Source organism: Colletotrichum lupini, chromosome 2 (assembly GCF_023278565.1).
Source record: "Colletotrichum lupini chromosome 2, complete sequence".
Lineage (NCBI taxonomy): Eukaryota > Fungi > Ascomycota > Sordariomycetes > Glomerellales > Glomerellaceae > Colletotrichum > Colletotrichum lupini.
The window spans coordinates 4,089,195-4,109,533 of NC_064675.1; the positions used below are offsets into that span (position 1 = coordinate 4,089,195).

Genomic DNA, 20,339 nt, shown 5'->3' on the forward strand with positions numbered 1-20,339 from the left:
ACGAAGGTGACGGACACCGATCCGGTCTGTGCTCTAGCTATCTCGAATTAAAGGTAGGATGAGAAACAATCACAGTTGGCTTTGATTGTGCGAATTCCGGCTCTCGAGGTCATGCAGCGCCGTGGAGAAGGGTGTGTGGAAGTAGTTGGCTGTTGTAGTTGTAGCTCTAGCTCGGGGCAGTCAGAATTCGTGGTGGTATTTCGAAAATTCCGAAGGGGATTCCGTCGAAATAGATTTGGTCGAGTACAAGACGTCCAATGTGGTCGTTAAGCTTGAGAGGTTCCGTGTTGCTTCGACTCGAGTGGAGTGGTCCAGATGAAAATGCTCCAAATGCATGAGAAGGCCGCTTTTCTTCATTAAGATACCTAACAGGTGTGTGAATGTGTGTTGGTTGAGAGAGTGTCGTCGATGGATGGATGGCGCGTGGATTGAGTGGAATTCTTCGTTGGTGGTTTATGTTGTTGCGTGTGGAGTAGCCGCGGCGGCCAAAATTTGGTGAAATGAGTGAGTGATTGACTGGATTCGGAGATGTGTAAGATAATGTACTATAGGTATAAAAGAGTGTGACAATGAAGAAGAACAAGGGAAAAGGCAAAGAAAAGACGTCTCGAGAGACGATAAATGAGAGTGTGAGATTATTACAGGCGAAATGGCCTTGAGATGCAATTGAAAAGACGAGACAAGAAAAAGACGTCGGCAAGCACGACGAAAGATGGACCACAGGGCCGGAGGAGGAGAGAGACAGAGGGCGAAAAGGAAGGGGGAAAGGGAAAGAATTTCGGGAGCGCAGGAAGAGGAGTAGAAGACCAGAAAAGACACCACGACGGCGGACAGACGACATTAAGGTACCTTGGGGTGGGCACCTCCGAGCTCTGGCTGCCACCTCATGGAAGTGGACAAGAAGCTCTAGCCTCCCCTTCTCCCATCTGGTGGTCTACAAGCCTGCAAGTACAAGGTGATTGAGGTGCGTTTGCGTGTGTGTGTGTGTGTGTATGTGTGTGGGGGGGGGGAGAGCTAGGCCAGGTAGGTACAGCCAGGTACACTACGGATACCAGGCCCGCAATGAACGACCGGGGTGAAGCAGCAAGTGCAGGGTATCTTGCAGGTGAAGGATACCCGTGGTGAAGAGCTAGACAGGGTGACAGGGCAGGCCACAGGGCAGGAGGAGAGGAACAAGTGGGAATGGAAGCAGACCAAGGCAGGAGCCGAGAGGAAAGCAGGAAAAGACAAGGAGAAACAGGTGGTGTTCCAATCCTCTCACTTCTCAGGTATCCGTACAGATACACCGTACACCGTACGGATAGGTAGGTATGGTAAGTAGGTACTCATGAATGGTAAGGTACTTACGGAAACCGAAAGCCTCGAATTCTAGACTTGGAAGGCACCTCGGGTAAGAATGGAAGGCAGGAGAGGCAAGAAAGGTAAGAAATGTTGTCGGCCACTTACCTCGCTTTCCCCCTTCCAATAAATAGATACAGGTCGCTCCCCGTCCACGACTGCCTATCTGAATCGATATGCAAGAACAGTTAGTCTCCAGCCAAGCGGCTATTTTGTCGCCAGCCGCCAGTCAAGCCGACGTTTTGGATGATTTCTGTTCGAAAGAGAGACTCCGGGTCTTATGCAGGTCCAACTCTTGGGTCCCGACTTCTGATTCCTGACAGCACAGCGCGACGACAATTCTTGCTCACCCAAGCGGAAGTGGGCCGGCCCTGGATGCAAAAGAGGCGGTCGAGGGCTCGTTGCGTCGTATGCAGAACGGGGACTTCTGCACAAGTAATGGGATGCTGCTGCGAATTGGCAGTGGGAGTGGCCGAATGAGCGGCAAGGTTGGGCCTCGACACTTGACACCATCAAATGCCAGCCGGCCAGGGCTGCTTTCGAGACTCGAGACTCGACACTCGAGCCAGATCAGGGGCTTGGAAGCTGGGCCAGACTTTTGCGCGGCAATGGTTGATGGCGGCTATGCTGCAGCACCCGTCTGTAAGTGGAATATCGGCCGGACTGGCTCGAGCCGGAGAACCAGGGGCGGCGGCGGGAGACCCAACTGGCTAGAGTCACTCCGACACGGTGGGCGACGCGGAATACCTACGCAGTAGTGTATTCGTAGGAAAGGGGGACGATTCGATAGCCGTTGCGTCGTATGGGATCGTCCCTGGGTTGGTTGATGGTTCGGGTTGTCGAGTCTGATGCGCGCCAGCTGTCCTCCAATAGAACGAACCACGTCCTTTATCTTCACCAGCTGATCTCCAGCAAGGAAAAGGAGAGGAATAAGGAGGAGGACAAGAAGAAGAAGGGTAGCAGTGCCAACCCGTTATGGCGATGGGGTCGAGGCCTTTTTGACACACGGCTGCTAAATGCAACACACGACAGCAGCAGCTATTATTATTAATTATGCCTTTCCCACGTCGACGTGGTTCGCAAAGTCTGGCGAGAAAAACAAAACAAACCGCCGCCGTGAGGGAGGAACGCCCGATCCAAGGCCACCCCCAAGGAGCTCCCTGACCCGTGAACGAGCACAAGGTCTGGATGACCCGGCCAAGGGCAATCGCTTGCTCGACGGCGCCACCAAGGAAAACGACTAGAAGGTCAAGGGCGTCCTGGGCCGAGAGCCCGAGATGCGGCGTTGGGGTAAGGCTACCATATCATACGGATGGTACCGCACTAATTAGTGACCAACGTAGGGCAGGGAAGACTGAAACTGCTCTATAGCTCAGCAAACGAGATATTGGTATCGTGCACACTAATTACTGCGTAGCATACGTTCCCAGATCCCAAAGTAATGGGAAAGATATAGGCGAGGTACGGATACTTGAACCTTGGGATACCATGGCTTACCGGCAGATGGAGCCGAGTGCGGAGCATCATGCTTGTTCATAGTGAAGCACGGTAAGAGTGAGAGTGAACGTGGAAAAAGAAACGCCCCCAACATGACAGTTACGAAGTACGGATACCTATACACGCAGCATCCGCGTACAGTCTTAGGGATGGGAGAAAACAACAAGCAGGCTCTAGGTAGGTAGCTCAGCTTTCCCAGTCTCCAAGAAGAAGAAAAAAACATTTGTTCCGAGAGCACGTCCCTTGCACTTAAAGTAGCGCGCCTCCATAGCCTTGAAAACACGGTCCTTTGAACGGAGCCCCCAGACATGAAGGAACACAGCGAAGCATGGGTAGGTTATCCAGCATTTTCACGAAGTATTCCATGTGGTGAACCGCCCAGCCCTCCAAGCCTCGAAGCGTCCATTCGTGAGCTGATTAGCTCCCGCTCTCCGCGCCATGTCTGTGAGGGAAACTGAGAGAACGGATACGCACGATCCACGGCGTTGAAATCAATCCAATGGGCCCCCATCATCATTCTTTCCTCACCCATGCTTCCATGCTTCCATGCTTCCATGATCCCATGTTCCCTTGTTCCCTGTCAGTCCAGCCAGCTTCTTGGGTCCTTGATGACGAGTTGCAGAGAACAGCTGGACAATTTCATGAGAACGGAGACATTGGCACATAACGGATACGGTGTCCACCATCCCATTTATTAGTGTGTACGGTTAGGAAGTGTAAACGGTTTAGGTGGGCTCACCTCGGTGAAGCAGGGTGGCCCCGGAGTTCCGACTCATCATTAGCCCAGAAAGAGTAGAGGTATCAGACCGTACCTTAGTTCAAGGTGAACTGAGACGTACCTAGCTCATCAGCAACACGAAGCTCAAAGTCTTCTCTCTCTAGGGAATCCGTGCTCACTATCATCACTGGTCCAAGTATGTCAGTTCTACTAACTTACAGCACTTTGTTTGGACACTGGCCTCTGCTGCTGCAGTGACGGGCGGCCATTCAGCGGCCTGAGTACACGCCGTCGCAAAATGTAGGCAAGCAAGGAGACGAAGTACGGATATGGCCCGCATCGGCGAGTCGCCGTGCCCTGTCATCCGGTGCACCGTGCTGCACTGACTTCTGTTGGCAAGATGAAAAAAAGGAAGAAAAATAAAAGGAAAGAAAAAATACCACCTCTCTGTCCAGACACCAATACCGGCATCAGCGGAGGTTGACATTCCCAATCATCTTCAGTGGTCCGAAATAAGCCCCTCTGGGCCACAATGACCGTCATCTCAGGATCGCACCTGAGCTTTGGCGGTGAGATGCAGGGTGTAACCTAGAGTAGAAGAGGCTGCTCCGCCAAAACACAGCTAAAGTTTTGTGTCCCGATGTTACGTCGCCTTTTGCTTCCATTCTTTTCTTGCCAGCGGATGGGTTCTGAGTCTGACAGAGTAACTCGCACTTGGTAACATTCCCAGTCGCAGCAGCAGCAGCACGAGACTTCCAGAGTGCGCGGGGAACACGAGGAAACAGCGTGGGCGGTTTTCCGGCGCTTATCACCATCTGCAACCTCACTGTGGTTGGTCGTCGCTTCTGTGCCATAGCCGCTGGGTGGCATGTCCCGACTGCAAACATTTCAGTGGAAGGTTATTCACCGGTACCTTGGCCGAGGTCGCGTCTGGGCTGCACCTTGAGAAACAAGGTGCCAGCTGGCGCAGGTGGATTTTATCCCACAATTCCCATCATCCCATGCCTGTCGAACATTTGATGAGGTGCGGAGCTATGTTTTCGAAAATGAGCACAACTTGCACTATCCGTATTTACGATACAGCGGATAGAGAAAGCGGGCGGGGGATAAAACTTGGCCACTTTATTGACCATCTTACCGCAAGCGGAAGTGTTGTAAACAACTCTGGGATCCGGGCCAGAGTCCCAGTTGGAATCATTATTAAAAACCTGGTGAGTCCCCTCGTCTTGGTACAGAATCGCAAAAAGTTCGTGCGCCATAGGAGGGACCAGTGACCATCACCTACCTTACTGTGTATTCGTATTCAGAAGTTACACCGCCTGGGCCGGCACTTTGGACAGTGACGGCGGGTCGTCGTTGACAGTGCTCGGTGGTCCGTTGCTGTGAAGACGGGGAAGCTTAGAACACTCGCTCGCTTCACGATTACCCGGCTATATCTGAGCTCAATGCTTCTGGAATCTAGATATGCACGAATAGCATAGAGCATATCTTGATCCGATTGTGTTTTTACTAATACAAGAAATATTGTGTCCAAAGTGCGGATAAATTCTGGAAATTATGTCAGTCTCGATATGGCTGAGTCGTGCACTTGCATGGGTAGATGCACATGGCGAGGAAACAAAAGCTGGACCCTCTCGCGTGGGACGGGGACAAATTGATAAGAGCAAGAGTTGGGGAGGGTTGTCACTTGTCTTGACTTTTGCCCCACATACACCGAGCCACTGTCTCTTTTGCACAAGAAAAGCTGGCTACACTGAGATGAGGCGGACATGACGAGAATGCTGCGAATACGCCCTTGAGAGTAAGTATGGTTGCAGGATGAGGCCGTGATGCATGCTGGATAACTGGAACCTGGAGACTGGCAACTCACAAGAGGGATTAATTTCCGTGAGCAACCTTCTAGGGGCAGCGATGGAGTCAGGCGTCCCGTTCTCTCATTGGCAGCATGTTTCTCTGTGAGAAGTTCCAATTGACTCTTTTGATTGGTCACTCACCACTGAGTAAGGTAAGGTTGCTTTGATCCTAGACTGCCAATTGTGCCTTGTCAATGGTGATGCGGTGACAATCCCCTCCGTCCATGGATAATGCCACGACACCAACGGGGCGCGTCCACCTCGCGGACGCTTCGCGTTTGCACTGTTCAGCATATTGTCGGTGTCCTTTCCCTCGCGCATGCAGTAGTGTCCCCCCTCAAGGGCCCAAAGGCGCAGGTATCCGTAGTACCAGTGCGCTACTGCACAAAAGTCTGCAGGCACAAATTGAATCATGGACACTACGGTCCGCAGGTGTCTGACAGCTCAGCATCCAATTTCCCAATTCGAAAGCACGGCGCAGGGGCATTTCCCATCTTGAAAGTCGAAAGTGAGATCTCATATCCGTACTCAGTGCCTTGCGTATTTCGCTCCAGGTCCCCATGTCCCGTCGTGTGTCAAGTACTCAGAAGTGCTGCGCAGGATCCTGCATTGGATGTTGTGGGGTCATTGAAAGCGAAGAAGATTCGACTTCGTTAGGTACCTGTGTACTGTGTATGTGACACGCTGACAGCTGGATGCAGCTGCGAATATCCGTTTACAGTACGGATACCTTAAGGTATGCGGGCTCTACCTACCTATGCTCCACCGGAATGTCCGAACGATTATGTAATTTCCTCACTTCACCTCTTCCAGTAATTACCATGATACCTGGTTGAAGAGACAACTCAGGGTATATTCATAGCCGTTCTTGACATGCCTTGGGGATTGGTAGCCAAGTGCTGAGTTGATCCCCCGACTACTACAGACATCTCGGGCAACGCGGTCGCGCCGGTGGTGTTCACCATGACTTCGTCCAATAACCCCGACTCGCTGTCTGGCACAAGTCTTCCCGGGACCGCCCCTCCATTCATACAGCCGTTGACGGCGTGCGCGATGCTGGTAGGGCGATTGATTTCTCACTTCCTTCCACCTCCGTCAATGTGCTTGTTTAATCGCTAACTCGCCTGCCCAGGTTGTTTATACTGCCATCTACGTGGCCCCTCTCTACATCTCGCCTGCCAGCCGTCCATCACCAACGCTGTCGAGAGACGACCCTGTCGTCATTCGCACGCGCATCAGATCTGTCCTGTTCTCTACTGCATCATGCTCCGCCCTGACTTACATCATCCTGGCCCGTCTACCTGACGGTACCCTACCTTATGGACCACTTCATGCTATGGGATACTGGCCCATCGGCATACTCGAGTCCGCATTATGCCTTCTCCTTACGGCAATCCTGTTTGCTGGTCCGCTGTACGAGACTCTTCTCATAGACGGCCTTTGGGAAGACTGGCACGGTCTTGGCCCCATTGTCCGTATCTGGACCCAGTTGACAACCTGGCGGAACATTGTCATGGTAAGTTGCATCAAGGAAGCCCCAGACGTATCATTTGCTCCATTTCTAGGGATGCTAATGCGATACCAAGGGACCTTTGACTGAGGAAATGCTGTTCCGCTCTGCCTCTGTTCCGTTGATGCTCTGCGCTCGCATGTCATTGACACAAACCGTCTTCTTGTCTCCCGTCATCTTCGGCTTTGCTCATGTTCATCACTTTTATGAGTTCCGCATCTCCCACCCCAAGGTGCCTCTGGTCGCCGCAGTGGCACGCTCAATTCTGCAGTTCAGTTACACCTCTCTCTTCGGCGCCTATGCCACATTCCTCTTCCTCCGCGCAGGGAGCCTACTAGCCATCGTGCTGGTGCACGCATTCTGCAATGTAATGGGCCTGCCCCGATTCTGGGGGGCTGTCGAGCCTTACTGGCACGTCAGTGGACACTATGCACCTGCCGATAGTCGAAAATGGACGGTGATTTACTATGTACTTTTATTCGTTGGAGCCATTACTTGGTGGAGAAGTTTGTTACCACTGACCCAGACCTCGGCGAGCCTGTTTCCGCAGGGATTCTGAGGTGCGTTGTAGGTTGTAAATACATTAGATACTGCTCTAGCAATGACCACATCAGGTCTTCATATCGATATCTAGCCCGGGCATCGCGCCGGGCATCGTCAACCCGTCGTCACTACGCATCCTGCGTCGACGTAACGAATCGTGCTCCCAACTTGTCTGCGTCCTTGCCTCGGCTTCAACTTCCCTTCGAGCTTCTGCGCGGAGATTCGGGTTTATATCTTTCCCCTTTGCCCTACTCACCGACGCGTTGATCTCGGCCAGTCCATCTTCAGGGCCCCTGGTGTTCTTCTTGCGCGGCCACATGCTCGGCAAGGCGATCTCCTGAAACCGCGGCTCCACGCATCGCTCGTCGAACCAACGGTGTAACCGCGATTCGATCAGTTGAGCAATTTTAGGCACATCTTGCAGCCTTGAACGACTTCCGAGAAGACTTCTGATTGACAGGTCGAGGCGGTAATCATCCATGAAGCTGAAAGTCATCATGGTCGGGGTGGACTGTGAAGGGTTGCTTGGGATAAAGGAAATCGACAAGGTGCCGCTGAACCTTACGACAGAGACTGAGAGTGCTACGGGCAGAACAGCGCTGAGGTTCTTGGGATAGTTGAGGAGAAGCTTTGTCTCGATAGCGAGAGTGAGCATGTCGCTGAGGTCAACGTCCATCCGAGCCTGCAGCTTCGCGCCATCCCTCGTTGCCGCACTCGCGTTGAGAGTCCTGCCGCTACCCAAGTTCAGGCCGTCTTCGTCAACGGGTATGACTCGACAATTGCTAAATATGGGGAAATCCTCTCCCAAGCTCAGCTCCGTCACGCGGATCTCGTCTACAAAGTCGGGCCTCGATCCTCCGTTCAGTGCCTTGGTGAGAGAGCTCAAGATGGCATCGTCATGCTGTGCGTCGCTTCGAAACTGGGCAATTGTCTGCGCCACGAGGACATTGAACCAGTCCAAACTTTCTGGCTGGTGACTATCGACATTGTAGTAGGTTTTGCTGAGGATGGAACCGATGGTAAGATTCGGGGGGTTCCGGAGGACGCTCGACTTCTTCCGATTAAGCGTCTGCTGGCCATGCTTTGCGTTGGCCGTCCGAAGACTGAGGAGAGAGCGCTTATGAGCTAGGGTCCTTGACCGACGCTCTGTTGCTCTCAGTGATGCTGTCACCTCTGGTGAGGGAGGGTCGCCGAAGATGAAGAATTTGATGAAGGCGGCAAGAACGAGAACCACTGACAGCTGGCCAAGAATAAGGCCTTGCGTGAAGGAGAGGCTATGACGTTGTAAATTAGTATGGAATACTCTTCACAGAAACGTGCGTATGGGACAAGAGCTGACGTTGGTTCTGCCTTTGCTGGGCAAGTGTCAGCGGCAAGGCCTGCCATCGTGATGGAGGCGGAAGATGAATCGATCGTCCAAGTTGCTTAGTAGACAGTATAGTATGTCTCTGGAAATGTGCTCACTGGGGACGAAGTACAAGATTATGGGTGAGGACTTGGCCGTCGTGAGATTTGTGGCTTTGGAAGCTGGATCTTAGTGAAGGAAGCCTGTTAGATGCTGCATGAATGCCACGACGAAGTGCCATCCGGCCTTGAGGTGTTTGACTAACAGTTTTGACACTGTGGAGTGGCCTGGACGTCACTGCTCCAAGGACCCACAGCTGACCCGAGGAGGCTAGTCACTGTGTCGGGCACAATCATCCCGCGGGAGTTTCCACTGCCATGGTGAAGTATATAATACCACTCAACATGTATGCAATATCACAACACTCAAGTCATAGAAAGATCTAGCGGGGGAGACATCTTTCTATCAATCCCTTTTTCTAGGCCGGCCTTCGACTTTAGCGCTGGGAAATCTGTGGTATACCCAGCTTAGAAAGCTGTTGGAGTTGTGGGTGTACCTAATGTCGAGGGTACTTTACCAAGGATGAGGTACCTAAAGTACGCAGGCGTGGTAGGCACGCAGGCCAGGGAGCTCAGGCAAGCTGTCCCAGTCAACTCTGCCATCTGCGAACGACATTGTTTCCGCTCATCCTGCGATTCATCTTAATTCATCGAAGACACAACACCGCTGAATACCACGCTTAGAGAATTCACAGCTTTCATTGAGCATCGGTCCCTATTCTCAAACCATCGCCACCACCAGCCGAAGGACGTATCCCATCCTTTCCTCCATTGAACACACTTCAACACGCATTCGACCTTTTCGTTCTGCGCCGCTGGCCAACATGGACGTGGCACAAGCAGTGGCTGGCTATGTCTCTCGTATGATTCAGTCCGCTGATTCTTCATCTTCGACACAGTCGGCAAAAATGAAGGTTCTGCTGCTGGACCGCGAGACAGTTCCTATTGTGTCCACTGCTATCACTCAGTCAGCACTGCTGAATCACGAGGTCTATCTCATTGATCGTATTGATAACGCCAACAGAGAGAAGATGCGTCACTTGCGATGTTTATGTCTTGTACGACCATCGCCAGACTCCATTCAACTCCTGATTGATGAACTGCGAGAGCCGAAGTACGGAGAGTATCATCTGTATTTCACCAACGTCGTCAAGAAGTCATCACTAGAAAGACTTGCCGAGGCTGACGACCATGAGGTTGTGAAGCTGGTTCAGGAGCAGTTTGCCGACTTCATCGTCATCAACCCCGATCTGTTCTCACTTGGACTCAGCCTTCCCCATCAGCGTCTGTGGGGCAGCAACCAAGACACGTGGAACCCAGACGCCCTGCAACGAAGTGCTGACGGACTCGTTGCTGTGCTTCTTGCACTGAAGAAGAAACCGCTGATCAGATACTCCAAGACCAGCCCACTTACCAAGAAATTGGCTACAGAAGTGCGATATCGTATTACACAAGAGGAGCAGCTTTTCGACTTCCGGAAGGTGGACACGCCTCCTCTCCTGCTCGTGCTCGACAGGCGCGAGGATCCAGCAACACCACTTCTCACGCAATGGACATATCAAGCCATGGTGCACCATCTTCTTGGTATTACCAACGGCCGAGTCGACCTAAGCGATGTGCCTGATATTCGCCCGGAGCTGAAGGAGATTGTCTTGTCGCAAGACCAGGATCCTTTCTTCAAGAAGAACATGTATCTCAACTTTGGTGACTTGGGCGGCAACATCAAAGACTACGTGGAGCAATACCAGTCCAAGACACAAAACAGCTCAAATATCGAGTCGATATCGGACATGAAGCGCTTCATCGAGGAATACCCTGAGTTCCGCAAGCTATCCGGAAATGTTAGCAAGCACGTCACCTTGGTTTCAGAGTTGAGTAGACGTGTTGGAGCCGAGAACCTACTCGAAGTCAGTGAGCTGGAACAAAGTCTCGCTTGTAATGACAACCATGCGGCTGATCTCAAGGTATTATCCGACAATCATAGTACGGCTTCCCAGCGCAGATACCAGAAGCTGACTCTTCCCACAGAACATTCAAAAGCTTATTCAGTCTCCAAAGGTGACAAGCGACAGCAAGGTTGGCCTAGTCGCCCTTTATGCCCTACGATATGAGCGCAATCCGTCCAACGCACTCCCCATGCTCGTGGACCTCTTGGTGGCCGCTGGCGGGGTCTCAGTCCGGCGAGCAGACCTCATCTCCAAGCTTGTGAAGTATCAATCTTCATTGCAGCAATCACAGGCTCAAGCAGGCATTGCAGACATTTTCGAGGGGGGTGGCATATTTGGAGGAGCTGGTGCCAGGTTTAAGGGACTAAAGGGTGTCGAGAACGTTTACACACAGCATAGCCCCTTACTTGAAAGTACGCTTCAGAATCTGATTCGGGGACGACTTAAAGAACAGCAGTATCCCTTTGTTGAGGGCGGAGGAACTACTCGAGACAAGCCGCAAGACGTTATTGTCTTCATAGTCGGTGGAGCAACATACGAGGAGGCCAAGATGGTGGCAACAATCAACGCATCTTCGCCAGGTGTGCGCTTGGTACTAGGAGGTACTACAGTCCACAACTCGGCTACATTCCTGGAAGAGGTTGAGGATGCTGTATCTTCGTGGCCCGAGACGCAGAAAGCTGGCACAAGGCGATAAACGGAGAGCAGTCAATTTGGGACGTTCGAGATCTCAGTGACCATCGGCAATTCTCGTGTCTGCATGTACTCATAGGCCCTTTCGCAAGGAACAGACAAGGTCACCAGGCATCGAGTTGTTGTGCGCCAAGATGCTCTTCGACTAGGCTAATTGTGCACGGAATGAATGTCTATACTCTATTTTCAATTTGGCAGAGTGCAGGAGAAAGGACCACAAGCTCCTCTGTGGCATACTCGTATTGCACAAGGAAAGACAAAGACGAAGGAGGAGGAGGAACATGACTTATTATTGGAAGGCTTGGTTGCGACCATCAAATCTGGTATTCTCCAGCAGATGTAAATGCTTAGCCATCATGCTTCCTAAGACTGGACGAGAAAGTGAGCAATGTGTATTTGGTGCGACATTGTTGTTCATAGTTTCATGTGATACACGGAATAAGGTAGCGATGAGTTTATTGAGAGGCTCATAGCACTCCTGAGAAGATGCTCATTGGCGACGACAGCACTTTGGTAAGCTACAATAAAAGTACCCCCTGCAGTCGGTGTTTGTAACCGCCGTGCACCGATCATGTCACTACACTGTGGCACCAAGGGGCCAAAAAAATCAATGGGGGAGCAATGGCATAGAGGAACTCTGGATACAAACTAGGAGAACTTCAGCCTTCAAACTCGATTCTACTTCCCAGGACACGAGCTTGCCAGTCGCATCTGCTGGAGCGCGTGTAGTCTCTTAGCCTATTAACATAGGCGATGCGATCCCTTTCAGCAGCCTTGAAGCTGCGCCCACGTCCTGCTGCCAGAAGCTTGCGACAGCTCGGTAGGCGCGGCTTCGCAGACGTCGCAGAAGGCACCAGGTCAGTCTGCAGCATACCGAGAACATACACCTCTCGCGCGCCAGTTGCACGTAGCTTACGAATGTTCAAGACCATTCGATGTCGTTGTAGTGGGAGGCGGCCACGCGGGCGCAGAAGCATGCGCAGCGGCTGCCAGAACCGGCGCGCGGACAGCTCTGGTCACACCAAAGATCGAGAACCTCGGCACCTGCTCCTGCAATCCATCTTTCGGCGGCATCGGAAAGGGAATAATACTTCGCGAAATCGATGCTCTCGATGGGTTGGCAGGTAGGGTCATCGACAAGGCTGGCGTGCAGTTCAGGGTCTTGAATCGGACCAAGGGGCCGGCTGTTTGGGTATGTAAGCTCCATGCAGAGTTCTATTTCTCTGAGGAATCTTTGTAGTCGCTAACCCGTTACTTTTGCAGGGACCCCGAGCACAGATTGATCGAAAACTATACCAGAAGCACATGAGAGAAGAGCTGGAAACGTACCCAAACCTGTCCATCGTGCTAGGTAGTGTATCCGATATCGTCACGAGTGAGAGCGCAGAAACCACGAGTTCCGTCCAGAGCAAGATTACAGGCGTGCGTCTCGAGTCTGGCGAGGTTCTCCCTACACGTGCAGTAATCATTACGACGGGCACGTTTTTGAGCGCCGAGATTCATATCGGCATGAAAGCGTATCCCGCCGGACGGATCGGAGAAGATGCATCCTTTGGCTTAAGCAAGTCGTTGGACGACAGTGGTTTTCGCCTAGGAAGGCTCAAGACAGGAACGCCGCCGCGTATCGCCAAGGACAGCATTGACTTTTCGCAGCTGGAGAGGCAGCCCGGAGACGACCCGCCCATGCCGTTCAGCTTCCTGAACGATAGAGTGGCCGTCGAAGAGCAATTGTCCTGCTGGGTCACTTATACGAATGAGGCGACGCATGACATTGTAAGGGCCAACCTGGACAAGACGATACACATCCGAGAAACCATCAGGGGCCCAAGATATTGCCCCTCATTAGAGGCGAAAATCACCCGGTTCTCTGACAAAGACAAGCATCTTGTCTGGCTGGAGCCCGAAGGTTTCGACAGCGACCTCATATACCCCAATGGCTTGTCCATGACCGTACCGGAAGAGGCTCAGGAACAGATTCTGCGCTCGATTCCAGGCCTGGAGAAGTGCGTCATGACACAAGTGGGATACGGTGTCGAGTACGACTACATAGACCCTCGGAGTCTCAAGGCGACGCTCGAAACGAAGCAGATTAGCGGCCTGTTCCTCGCTGGACAGATCAACGGCACCACGGGTTATGAAGAGGCGGCCGGGCAGGGCGTTGTTGCCGGCATGAACGCAGCTCGCTCCGCGCTGGGCCTCGAAGCGGCCCCGATATCCCGAGCAGACGGCTACATCGGCATCATGATTGATGACCTCATTACCAAGGGCGTTACTGAACCGTATAGAATGTTCACAACACGAAGCGAATACAGGCTGACGTCGAGAGCGGATAACGCCGACCTTCGACTGACCGAGAAAGGACGGGACTGGGGCGTCGTGTCGGACAAGCGGTGGACGCACTTCAGCGATGAGAAGCAGCAGATGGATGACATCATGTCACTCCTCTCTTCGACGAGCAAGAGCACACCTGAATGGTCCAAATGCGGTTTCCGCGTTAAACAAGACACGACCCGGCGCAACGCAATGGATATGCTCCGACTAAAGGACGTAACCTGGAACCAGGTCGCTGCCGCGGTACCAAGTATAGACTCCATTCCGGAGCGTCTCAAGTCCCGCATTCACATCGAGGCGACGTACGCACCATTCATCAAGCGACAGCTCGCCGAGCGCAAGGTCTTTGCCAGGGACGAAAGTCTGAGGCTGCCCGATTCGATCGACTACGACAAGGTCCCTGGCCTGGCCATGGCTGAGAAGACGGTTCTCAAAGCCACCATGCCCGAGACTCTAGCGCAGGCGAGGCGGTTGGAGGGCATCACGCCGTCTGGATGCCTCCGTCTGTTGGGCTACGTGCAACGCCAGCAGAAGAGCATTGCCCTAGCCAACATGGAGAAGCCGTGGCGGGAGAGGCAGCAGAGCCGGGAGAAGGACACGCCGTAACGCAACGAATACGCAGAATACCTAGAAAGAAGGGCTTGCCGACTGATGTAGAGCTGGAGAAGGCTAGAAAAGCGTAATCTTTCTGCTTGTATCAATACCATAGCTGCCGACTGGGACCAAGGTTTCTTGCTCCCTTTGTGCGTGTATATTCAATTTTACAAAATTTTGCCCACCTTCCGTAACGCCCCTTTTATACATGATTTGTTACGTACACTGATGCACCACACCTGATGGATGAGCTGCATTTTTACTTCCCCACGAGGCTGCGGTTATGTTGCTTTATACCTTCGGAGGCGGAGTCTTCGGCGGTGCAAGAATCTTGACCGCATCCTTGGTGTAAATGTAGCTGGCGCCGCTCCAAATCGTGGTGGTGGCGACAACATATCTAGACTCCAGTCAGCACAACGGAGGAATCTACAAACCTCAAAAAAAAAACGCCTCATGTTGTGCAATTTCACGAAGAAGTCTAGCACCGGCAAGGGGGAAAGGAGTCAACGTACTGCATGACTGTCAAAGGCGTCGACAGGTCATAGCTGAACACCGGCGCGGCCGTCGTGAGGCCGATGAGAACGAGCTGGAGGAAGGTGTTGTACTTGCTGATGGTCGTGGGGTGTACTTCGGCCGAGGGCAGGGAAAAGTCCCAGTACCGTGCAAAGGTCTTTGGCGGCGGGAGGGAGATCCAGCGGTAGTAGATGGCGGAGATGGCGAGGCCCACGTCGCGACCTAGGATGATTGTTGCGAGCCACACTGTCAGGTGCATATAATTGTCAGTCTACATTATTCCCTCAGATTGGCGGGAGCGTCGGCGAGGCATTCGAAGCTCCTTCCACGCCACATCCCATCACATTATTCGATCCCCGGGAAGCTTCTCCGTTGACAGACGGAGATGGAGGGGACTAAAGCCAGCAAAGAAAAGGACCTACCCGGAAGAGACCCCTGAGCGGCGAGGCACACAGTGAGGATAGTCATCAACGCCTTGTCTGCCATCGGATCAATCACCGTCCCGACAACAGTCTGCTGCTTCCACCGCCTCGCGATCCACCCGTCCAGCAAATCCGTCACACCGGCGTACGCGAACAAGCCCAAGGCCCAGGCATGTTGGTCGTGGAGGATAAAATAGCCCACAAACGGCGCGGCCACGAGGCGCGAGAGTGTCAGCAGGTTCGGGAGGGTACGGATGTCTTCGCGCAGGGTCGGTGGTAACGTGGGCAGCTTCGCGACGATCTTGCTTGCCGTGCTGTAGCAATCTCACACGTCAGCCTATGCATTGGGGAAGAGGGGCCTTGGCCGGGGGAAAGAAGGAGACAAACCTGGGTGGTTTACCATCGCTCTGCGATACGTAGGGAGCGACGAGCCGCGGCCGCGATTGACGCTGAGGCGGGGGGTTGAGAATGGCACTGGCAGTGAGCTTTAAGGTCGGCCGATGCCGTGCTGGTGACGGCAACGCATGGAGAAGGCGATTGCCACTGCTAGGACAGAAGCTGTTTTGTACACGACCGCATTGCGCCAGAGACAGAGCCCTGCGACCACCGAGCCTGACGAATGGCATGTCTGTGTTCTGGAGCACCGACGCAGACCGCAATTGAACTTCACTTGGTTTTCGCGCGATCGATTGGATGAGTGACGATCACGAGCTCACGTGCGGGTGGAAGACGTCGGGAGCTACCCCCCCTTGCTATGCGCGTAGAGCTCTTTCCTCAACGGACGGGAAGCTTACCTTAGGTACATTACTAAAGAAGGTACGGAGTACTCCGTACCTAATGTAGGTACCTTTGGTTTCCGTCGTTTGGTAAGCGTGAATCACCATTGGCCCGTGTCCCAAGTATGTCACGAACAGGAAACCTCTGCCACTAGCATATTCTTCTTTGCCGCATAGTTGACTGAATTTTCAATTGTCCTTAAACAAGGTAAGGTATGTTGAAGTGTAATGTAGCAAAGCGCCACTCTGCCTATGTAATCACTCTCATCGAATGGAGCACTACAGACTACGCATACCCTACTACCTAGACAAACGATCACATCGCATGATGATTCGTTGCGTTGAGTACAACATGCGTGTCTGCAGACTGTAACTGCCTTACAGGTAAACTTTTTGGTAGTCCCAAGAAACCCCCCTTTCCCTGTTCAGTATACATCACATACTCCTGGATCGTAGGTTGCGCTCAGCTTTGCGCACCTCTGTTTTCTTCCGGATCAAAAAACATCATCGCAAACCGCAACCTCGGCGCCGCGCTAACCAAGCACCTTGGCGCCTGAATTCAGAGTCACCCTCTGTAACCTGAGGGATTTGATGACCCCGCAACATTTTCCACACTGTCGTTCAAGGGCAATCCTCTCTGGTGATTCGGTCCAACCAATGTTGGGTCCTGGTTCTATGTCCAGCGGCCTCATGTTGGACAAGTCCGGTAGTCGAGACGTGCAAACGACTCTAATCCTACTTCTCTTCAGTTCCTACCAAGCGAGTTGTTGTTGTTGCTACTGGGCCAGCCTGCACTCCCTTGCGGCATGTATTGACCTTGGTCGTCCTCGGCTATCTGGTCAAACGTGTTCCACGTATCGCGATTGAGCCCTTCAATGGGGAAGCCCTGGGCGCTTCTGTCACCGCCCATCCCGGATTCGTTGTGCACGTGGCGGGGAGACGGCGAGGGGAAGGGCTCATGAGGAGACATGTCGTGAGGGCGTTGTTGGGAATACAACATGGATGTCATGTAGTTGCCTCCACCCATTGACCTTGACGGGTCGCTTGATACAGCTGGCAAGCTGCTAGCAAGACCCATTTCGGGGCCCGTGACGGGCTCGTAAGCTGTTGAGTGTCGTCGAGGATGGTGCTGTGACTCGAGTACCATGTTTCGAGACATGTCGGGAGCCAAGCCAGCACTTGACGGATACCGGCCTGCACGGCTCAGGCTATCATATGCGTAATTTGGGTGTTGAGGCTGCGCATAGCCAACGTTGCTGACGGACCCGGGGACTGGATTCATATACGACATGTACGGTGGATGGCCGAACTGCGCCGCAGGCATTCCGCTCATGTGTAGCGAAGGCACCGACATTGCTCGTGACAGGCTCTGGTGGTGGCCGTTAACGGGATAGTATTGCGCCAAAAGTCCGTGACCTCCTCGGGAGTCGTCCATCTCGACCTCGTCAATTGGGGCGCGGAAATTTTGCGACATGATCAATTCCCCTCTAGGAATAATGGTAGAGAGCTGGTGATCTTTGGAAGGTGTCATCAGCTTGCCCTCTGTGACATCTTCGACGTTGTAATAGGACACCAGGTGGTGCGGCACGCCCTGGTAAGTCACACTGATCGTCTTCTTCACCAGACCGTTTTCCTTGAAGGGATACGAGTCGACTAGGGATCCAATCAATGCTCGCTCCGCGTCCTTGTTGCCGCCTTGCGAGCCATCTCCCATGCCCATAGTAGACGCAGCTCCGTTGACGCTGCCTTGGCGCGCGACCTCAGGCTTCGTTACACCTGTGGGTTTTTTGTTACGTTTCATGGCGCGCTTCTTTTCGCCAGGCGGGAACGGCCGGTCGAGTTCGCGGTAGATGAGGAAGTTGCCGAGAATACGACTGGGACTCCAAGCAACTCCGTCAGTCCAGCGCTTGATGCCGGACGAGTGCTCCTCGTAGATGAAGACATTGCCGCTCTTGATGAGATCCTGGCGTTCGCGGTCGTGTGGTCTGCGGGGAACATGGTGTAGTGCACTGCTCAGACATGCTTCAAAGAGAACCAGAGCGTCGAGGGTGGAAGCAACGTGGCCGATGAAGGTTGGGTTTAATGGGACGTTGGAATTCGCCATTTTTGGCTTCCGGTTGCGCCGAGTCTAATCGTGTAAGTTACGTTGAACGTTTGCGGTAACGATGGTAGAGTTGCGCCACTTACCGGCAGTACGTGTATGCGTTGGAAAGGAAATGTTGAATAGAGTGTGAAAGGTTCAGTCCTCCCAGATGATGGTGATGATGATGGGGAGGAGAAGGGAAGCGAAGCTAGCCCTGCTGACTTGACTAGCGAGTGCTCGTGAGAACAGTGATGGAGCCGCGCAGTTGAGCGTGATATTGAGACTAAGACGCGCGAGGATGGAAAGAGGAGGGCGTAGACAGAAGGAACGCCGGTGGGAGGAGGAGGGATGAAAGTCTTTCAACGGCGACAAGAAGATTAAGACTTGTTAAAGCTAAATTTCCAAAGCGTTTCTGCGAAGGAGAGAAGAGGGAGGGGAATATAATGGGCAGGAGGGTAAGGTAAGGTACCACACGGTACGTGTGTGGAGCTCTGAATCTGCAGCAAGACGCGGGACCGTCGTTCGCCCTGCGCTTATCGCAGTATCCAGGTCGCGAGACTGTATGCTTCCGTGCGCCTCCTTGTTCACCTTTCCGTCTTCTGGTTCAGCCACCGAGAACAGAAGCTGTGTTGGAAGACTCAAGGTTACCGTCACCTGACGCGTGAAGCTTGGGTGTGGGATGGCGCGACGGGCTCAACGCCTCTGATCGGAGAGAGTATACAGTTCTGGACTGGCCCAAGCAAGAGTAGGAGCTTGAGGACGGAATGTGTACGGCCAGAAGCAGCAGGCAACGGGATAGATGTTCGTGTATGTCTATGGCTTGTGGCTTGCGTGGGTCAGGAACCGGAGGTTGATGGTGAGGTCCAGTGTTTTAAGGTTTGTCAAGCGTAGCACGGTTGAATATTGGCGGCGTGTTAGCTGCGCGGTCTGGGTTTCTCTCTTTCCTGTCGGGGCGGTTTGCGGTGAACTGGTGGATGGCCAGGTTCCAGAACAATTACTGTGGTATAGGTTCCGAGGAAGGAGGATGATTGTGTGTGTGTGTGTGTGAGTGTGTGTGTGTGTGTGTGAGGGAGAGCGAGAGAGAGAGAGAGAAAGAAGGAAAGAGGCTCGTCCTTCTTACTGGGAAGAGAAGGATTGATGAGAGTTAGAGGTAGGTGGGTGCGGAGGATGAGGAGCAGCTAGCTGGCGAGATTCTTGTTGCAAAGGAATGAGCGTGGGTGGTGGTTGATGTATGCGGTGTGATGTACTGTTGTGCTGTGGTGTGCTTTGGTTTGCCTTGCTTTGCTGCAGTGGGTGGAACGGACCCTGAGATCTTAGATGTCGGGAAGGGAGTAAACAGAAGGGAGGGCCTCGGAGGTTTTTGATTTCTTGAACCGAGTGGTTGAGCCTCGAACTCCTGGTATCCTGAGCTTCGGATGCTAGGGACTGCAGCAAGAAGTAGATGAAGTAGTCTGCAGACTGGATGTCGCCGAGGACTTATATGAATGTCGGTGCCCGACGGTAAAACTGGTAATTGCGCGTGAAGATCGGGAGACTGGATGAAATAATATGCCCATGTACTCTTTTTGCAGTGCAATCAGGGGAGGAGTGAGGTGAGAGAGAGCGCGCGCGCCCACGGCAGCCGAGAACAAGATGGAGGTGCCTCGAGCTCAGAGAACCAGGATAGTACAGACAGGCCTGGGTTAAGACAATAGACAGGGCAGATCGGACCCAGGGCTCAAGGCGGGATGCCGACGTAGGGCCAGGCAAGGTGCCGCGGTCGAGGAGATCAGGAAGCTGTTTGAAGCCGAGCAAGGGTAGCAGATGAAGCTCTACCATGTACGTCGAGAGCCAAGAAAGACAAGGCGGACGGGGCAGAGGGCAGAGCGGCGTCGGCGGTAGCGGCAGCACAGGATGTATCCTTAGAGGAGGTGGAAGTGGAGGAGGTGGAGGGGAGAAGGTCAAGGTCAAGGAGGGCCAGAGTGACGAGTGACGACGGGACGGACGAGGTGGAAAGTGACAAGCATTCGCGAGAAAGAGAGAAAGAGAGATCAGTCGCATCAACAAGAGGTACGGGTAGATAGAACACAGGTGCGGGAGCCAGAGCCTAGAAACAGAGCCAAAGAGTCAGTACCCTTT

General features: G+C 53.1%; 9 protein-coding genes across 9 annotated transcripts; 4 read left to right on the plus strand and 5 right to left on the minus strand.

The window, feature by feature from the left end:
* Positions 1 to 1,854: 1,854 nt before the first annotated feature.
* Positions 1,855 to 2,582, plus strand: CLUP02_03530 (uncharacterized protein; the record flags this gene model as incomplete). The annotated part of the gene is made up of 3 exons (XM_049282550.1): positions 1,855 to 1,980; positions 2,240 to 2,310; positions 2,495 to 2,582. The coding sequence occupies 3 exons, from the start codon at positions 1,855 to 1,857 to the stop codon at positions 2,580 to 2,582; spliced, it is 285 nt and encodes a 94-aa protein (XP_049139693.1).
* A 1,155-nt stretch (positions 2,583 to 3,737) lies between these two features.
* On the minus strand, positions 3,738 to 4,040 carry CLUP02_03531 (uncharacterized protein; the record flags this gene model as incomplete). Its single annotated transcript, XM_049282551.1, has 1 exon — positions 3,738 to 4,040. The coding sequence occupies one exon, from the start codon at positions 4,038 to 4,040 to the stop codon at positions 3,738 to 3,740; it is 303 nt and encodes a 100-aa protein (XP_049139694.1).
* A 1,926-nt stretch (positions 4,041 to 5,966) lies between these two features.
* CLUP02_03532 (CAAX amino terminal protease) lies at positions 5,967 to 7,475 on the plus strand (the record flags this gene model as incomplete). The annotated part of the gene is made up of 4 exons (XM_049282552.1): positions 5,967 to 5,976; positions 6,332 to 6,465; positions 6,539 to 6,922; positions 6,993 to 7,475. The coding sequence occupies 4 exons, from the start codon at positions 5,967 to 5,969 to the stop codon at positions 7,473 to 7,475; spliced, it is 1,011 nt and encodes a 336-aa protein (XP_049139695.1).
* A 51-nt stretch (positions 7,476 to 7,526) lies between these two features.
* CLUP02_03533 (uncharacterized protein) lies at positions 7,527 to 8,845 on the minus strand (the record flags this gene model as incomplete). The annotated part of the gene is made up of 2 exons (XM_049282553.1): positions 7,527 to 8,733; positions 8,799 to 8,845. 2 exons carry the CDS (start codon positions 8,843 to 8,845, stop codon positions 7,527 to 7,529), a joined length of 1,254 nt encoding a protein of 417 aa, XP_049139696.1.
* A 926-nt stretch (positions 8,846 to 9,771) lies between these two features.
* CLUP02_03534 (Sec1 family protein) lies at positions 9,772 to 11,506 on the plus strand (the record flags this gene model as incomplete). Its single annotated transcript, XM_049282554.1, has 2 exons — positions 9,772 to 10,770; positions 10,892 to 11,506. The coding sequence occupies 2 exons, from the start codon at positions 9,772 to 9,774 to the stop codon at positions 11,504 to 11,506; spliced, it is 1,614 nt and encodes a 537-aa protein (XP_049139697.1).
* Positions 11,507 to 12,255: 749 nt separating this feature from the next.
* On the plus strand, positions 12,256 to 14,439 carry CLUP02_03535 (glucose inhibited division protein A; the record flags this gene model as incomplete). Its single annotated transcript, XM_049282555.1, has 3 exons — positions 12,256 to 12,359; positions 12,430 to 12,694; positions 12,766 to 14,439. 3 exons carry the CDS (start codon positions 12,256 to 12,258, stop codon positions 14,437 to 14,439), a joined length of 2,043 nt encoding a protein of 680 aa, XP_049139698.1.
* Positions 14,440 to 14,718: 279 nt separating this feature from the next.
* On the minus strand, positions 14,719 to 15,988 carry CLUP02_03536 (CDP-alcohol phosphatidyltransferase; the record flags this gene model as incomplete). Its single annotated transcript, XM_049282556.1, has 4 exons — positions 14,719 to 14,824; positions 14,940 to 15,186; positions 15,363 to 15,676; positions 15,750 to 15,988. 4 exons carry the CDS (start codon positions 15,986 to 15,988, stop codon positions 14,719 to 14,721), a joined length of 906 nt encoding a protein of 301 aa, XP_049139699.1.
* Positions 15,989 to 16,883: 895 nt separating this feature from the next.
* CLUP02_03537 (Gti1/Pac2 family protein) lies at positions 16,884 to 18,845 on the minus strand (the record flags this gene model as incomplete). Its single annotated transcript, XM_049282557.1, has 3 exons — positions 16,884 to 18,266; positions 18,326 to 18,383; positions 18,691 to 18,845. Coding segments are annotated over 3 exons (1,596 nt in total), but the record flags the coding sequence as incomplete, so codon positions are not given.
* An 852-nt stretch (positions 18,846 to 19,697) lies between these two features.
* Positions 19,698 to 20,261, minus strand: CLUP02_03538 (uncharacterized protein; the record flags this gene model as incomplete). The annotated part of the gene is made up of 1 exon (XM_049282558.1): positions 19,698 to 20,261. One exon carries the CDS (start codon positions 20,259 to 20,261, stop codon positions 19,698 to 19,700), a length of 564 nt encoding a protein of 187 aa, XP_049139701.1.
* Between the last annotated feature and the right edge of the window lie 78 nt (positions 20,262 to 20,339).